This window comes from Corylus avellana, chromosome ca10, assembly GCF_901000735.1.
Source record: "Corylus avellana chromosome ca10, CavTom2PMs-1.0".
NCBI lineage: Eukaryota > Viridiplantae > Streptophyta > Magnoliopsida > Fagales > Betulaceae > Corylus > Corylus avellana.
This window is the reverse complement of record NC_081550.1, coordinates 20,781,238-20,785,436: the sequence shown is the minus strand read 5'-3', so window position 1 is coordinate 20,785,436 and position 4,199 is coordinate 20,781,238. Positions and strand designations below refer to the sequence as shown.

The window sequence follows — 4,199 nt, the reverse complement described above, 5'->3', positions numbered from 1 at the left end:
GTCATTATCATAAACTTTTATTATAAATAAATCACAATATCATGTTGATAGATGTATTACAAGCCTCTCATAAATGAGAAATGATTCATTTTCTCTCTCGATCTTTTTCTCACCTTCTCAATTTTCAAAACTGTCGTAACATGTGGCATGATACTTGCATTCTATATATTCAACACGAGTTTTGAAAATTAGGAAGATGGGTGGAGGACGGAGGAGGATGTATAGCACATCACCTTATAAATTGATATGACGGCTAACTAATTGACCTTACATGTCAATCTATTTTTTTCACCCATATGAGCATTAGCAACAGCTTTCCTTTGATTTTTCATAAGTTTAAGGTACAAAACTACTTTTTGCTTCCCTATGAAAATATATTTCATAATAGCTTCACTTACCTTTATCTATACCATTTAAATATTATTTATTTACAAAATACAAGTTTCCTACATACTCTCACTTTTTTTTTCACAAAATCTCAACACAATCCCAAATTAAAGACAAAAAGATAAAGAAAAAGAAGAAAGACAAATGTTTATATTAAAATAATATATAGGAAACCATTTTTGGTTCCCTACACATTGGAAAACACTGTAGCAACCATTGAGAGTTAGTTAAATGTAGGGAATATGATATGAGTAGTTTTTTTTATTTTTTATTTTGAAATTTTTCCTAAATATAAGGAAGAGAATGACATATATGACATTTGCTCTGACATGACTATCATGCGAAGTTTATAAGAGGGTTGCAATTAAAGTCGTTGTACACTAAGCTTTTTTTGATGATAAAATTCAATTGAGTAATGTTACTTTTTACACCTATTTATTATATTTATTTTATATTAAGACTAATATAATGGGTTTTAAGTGACTTAAAAAAAAAAAAAACACTTTTGTCAAAGATTGAATACAAAGCATTAAAAAAAGGAAGCTATTTCAGGCTTTTGTCCGTAAATCATAATCTTAGCCTTCTCTCTTGGGCCAAAGAAGACACATTGAGAGGCCCTAAAAAGGCCTTAAGCCCAATTAACAATTTCATGCCAAGTGGTTCCCTTTCCACCTAAAACCCTAAAAAAGCGTTTCATTTCTAAATCCCGGATTTGAGAGAACACTTCCAGAAGTAGTAGAGCGCGCAAAGCTCAAAACCAGAAATGAAAATCGTCTCTTTCGCGCTGCGTTCATGTCAAAATGGCTTATCGCGCCGATCTCCGCGACCCCATGTTGTCCGAACTCTCTCTACAGATGCAACTTCAGGTGTTCTCTTTGTATATTTCACTTCTAGATTCGCATATTGCTTGATCCTTTTGTTGGATGATGAGATTAATGTGTGTATGTAAAGGAGAAAATTTATGAAGACTTTCGTGATGGGTTATGTTGTTCCAAGGTGTATTGCTTGTTACTGTTTTATTTTTGGGCAAATCGTTATGAAATTAATGTGTGCGTGTGTGTATTATGGAGAAATTTTGTGAAGGTTTTCGTGATGGGGTTATGTTGTTTCGAGGTTTAGCATAATGGGTTGTTTTCTGTATGCTATGTTCTACTAGAGTTTTGGTGGTACGACCGTGTGAGCTTCTGAATTTATTGTTTTGATTGTCTTCGACCTTTTGAACAGGTAGTGGTGGGGTTGATGATTATAAGCAAACAAACTCATTTGAGCCAACTGATGAGTCTGAGAGGCGGATGTTTGGTGACTCTTCTGGGGGCAATGCTAAGTCCGATGCCTTTTTCCAAAAGTTGGATAGATTAGGGGGTCGCAACAGATTGGGTCCGAGAACAGGTGGTGGTGGGGTTGATGATTATAAGCAAACAAACTCATTTGAGCCAACTGATGAGTTTGAGAGGTCGATTTTTGGTGACTCTTCTGGGGGCAATGCTAAGTCCGATTCCTTTTTCCAAAAGCTTGATAGACCAGGGGGTCACTACAGATTGGGTCCGAGAGTGAGTGAAGGAAGTAATTCCCAGACACTGGATGGCCTAGACGAAAGTTTCAACACTTTGTCCGATGGATTGGATGGGAGGTTGAAGGAAGCAGCCGCATATTTTCAGTTTGATTCGGACGAAATAATGCAAGACAATTACTCGTTTAGAGCGGATATCAATGCTGATCATGGAATGACTTATGAGACAAAGGTATTGTAGTGCACGCAGCTGAGGCCTCTATTATTCTGCCTTTCCAGTATTCCATAACAATGGTTTTGGGTTTATTTTGGAAATGCTAAAGATTGCCTTTTGAGCTGATCCTGTTTGTTTGGAGTGTATAATGTATTCTATGAGGATGTAAGGATTGAGCACCATGGAATTCACATGTGCCATTTGTTCAAGATTTATATATATTAAAAATTATTTACAAATTGAGTCAAATGAATTGATGCTCTGATTCTTGATTCATGAGATGATTGTCCTGGAAAATCCCGTGCTCATTTCTTTTTATCAGTTAAATAGGGAATTCTTAACAGCTATATGCTAGTGAATATTACAATTGTGTTTACTGTATATGTTTTTCATTCCAGTTTACTGTGTAACCTTTATTACTGGTGCTATGATGGTGTTTTCTTTTTCCATTAACCTATTTTTATTTTTCTCATTTAAGCACTGCATGACCTTATGCAGGATCTTGATCTTAGACGGCCAGGAGTGTGGAAACCTTCCAAAAAGTATGAATTTGAAACTACTACAAAGGAGGTTCTACAAAAAGCTGATTTTAGGGTGAGCTTATCTGTATTTAATACATACCTCCACATATGATGACTATCAATGTACTTTGTGGAAAGATTTTACATTCTTTTGAATGCGGTCATTGAAGTAGGATTACTGTTGCTTTGGATTACTAGTTGCAATCACATCCCATGCTTATGACTTATATTGATCGATATCTAAATAAGAGTGATGACTTTATAATGATTAGGATTTTCAATTCCTGATCTTGTAAGAGCTGCCCCATCAGTGGTTGTGATCACTGAATTGGAAGGATAGTGCATTTCACAATTTGAGGTCTTTAAAGTTGGGTTTTTTGTCCATTGTTTTTTCTATCAATTTTAATTAATTGTTTATGGTCATTGGATCAAATGACATCTCCTCCCATAAACAAGAGTGGGGACCTATTACTCTTGGATAGTTTAAACCTTTTGGAGTACGGTGTAGGATAATTTTGAAGTACTGACTGGTTGGATATTGATTGATACAGCCAAGATACTTTCAGGGATCTGGATGGGATACTTTTAGGGTTAAAACTAATGTCTTTAATAAAAAAAAAATGGGGCTTCTTTGGCAATGTAATGTCATTGGGCAATAATTGAAAAAAGAAAAAATAACTGATGAATTATGTATTGTTGTCCTAGACTCCTGAACGGTAAAAGGATATATGGAGGTGGGTGTAAACAAATCGTGGCCAGATTATGTTGTATTTTGATGTCATGATTTTTCTTGTCTGCTACCAGACTGTTCAAAAGTGGATTTTACCCTTTGTTTTTGGTCCAAGGGCTATTTGAGAGTCGAGTATGCTGCTGCCCTTTGAAGTGGGCTTACGCTTATAGTATTCATATGGCATACTGCAGTATTTTTAATATCAGATAAAGTATGTCTATCCTTCTTGATCTTTCTTACCTATTCTATGCAGAATGTTAGATTCCTCGCAAACTTCATAACTGTGGCTGGAATATGTCTATCCTTCTTGATCTTTCTTATCTATTCTATGCAGAATGTTAGATTCCTCGCAAACTTCATAACGGAGGCTGGGATTATTATCAAGAGGAGCAAGGTAAAAATGAGACCGTATACAAGGATTAATGCGCGTGTGGAATTCATGTAGCATGTAGCTTCAATAGATTGGATTTGATAGAACTGATGTTTACACACGAATCTTCCTTCTGTTTTCCTTGTTTATTGAGCCAAATTTACGGGTAAATCTTCCCTTTATTTTCTTTGTTCATCGAACAGACTCGCATTAGTGCCAAGGCCCAGAGGAAGGTTGCCAGAGAGATCAAAACAGCCCGAGCTTTTGGTTTAATGCCTTTCACAACCATGGGGACAAAATCGTTTGTTTTTGGAAAAACCATGGAAAATCTTGATGGGGATTTCGAATATGAAAGTTATGATAGCCAGATGATTGCTGATGCAGATGGTAGGGACCCTCTGGAAGCTTTTGGTAGGAGGTGAATGTTACATTTCTATCATCTTTTTGTCAACAGCCCACATTGAGTA

At 35.9% G+C, this 4,199-nt stretch overlaps 1 protein-coding gene across 1 annotated transcript; it reads left to right on the top strand.

Moving 5' to 3' along the window:
• Nucleotides 1–1,092: 1,092 nt before the first annotated feature.
• LOC132163648 (uncharacterized) lies at nucleotides 1,093–4,199 on the top strand. Its single transcript, XM_059574017.1, has 5 exons — nucleotides 1,093–1,253; nucleotides 1,612–2,129; nucleotides 2,610–2,705; nucleotides 3,697–3,756; nucleotides 3,936–4,199. The coding sequence occupies exons 1-5, from the start codon at nucleotides 1,151–1,153 to the stop codon at nucleotides 4,152–4,154; spliced, it is 996 nt and encodes a 331-aa protein (XP_059430000.1). The 5' UTR covers nucleotides 1,093–1,150; the 3' UTR covers nucleotides 4,155–4,199.

Excerpts from the sequence above, each read along its gene's own strand:
- LOC132163648 (XM_059574017.1), top strand. The coding sequence starts at position 1,151 with ATGAAAATCGTCTCTTTCGCGCTGCGTTCATGTCAAAATGGCTTATCG. Across the intron at positions 1,254-1,611 it reads CTCTACAGATGCAACTTCAG|GTAGTGGTGGGGTTGATGAT; the intron begins GTGTTCTCTTTG and ends CCTTTTGAACAG. Across the intron at positions 3,757-3,935 it reads TTATTATCAAGAGGAGCAAG|ACTCGCATTAGTGCCAAGGC; the intron begins GTAAAAATGAGA and ends TTCATCGAACAG.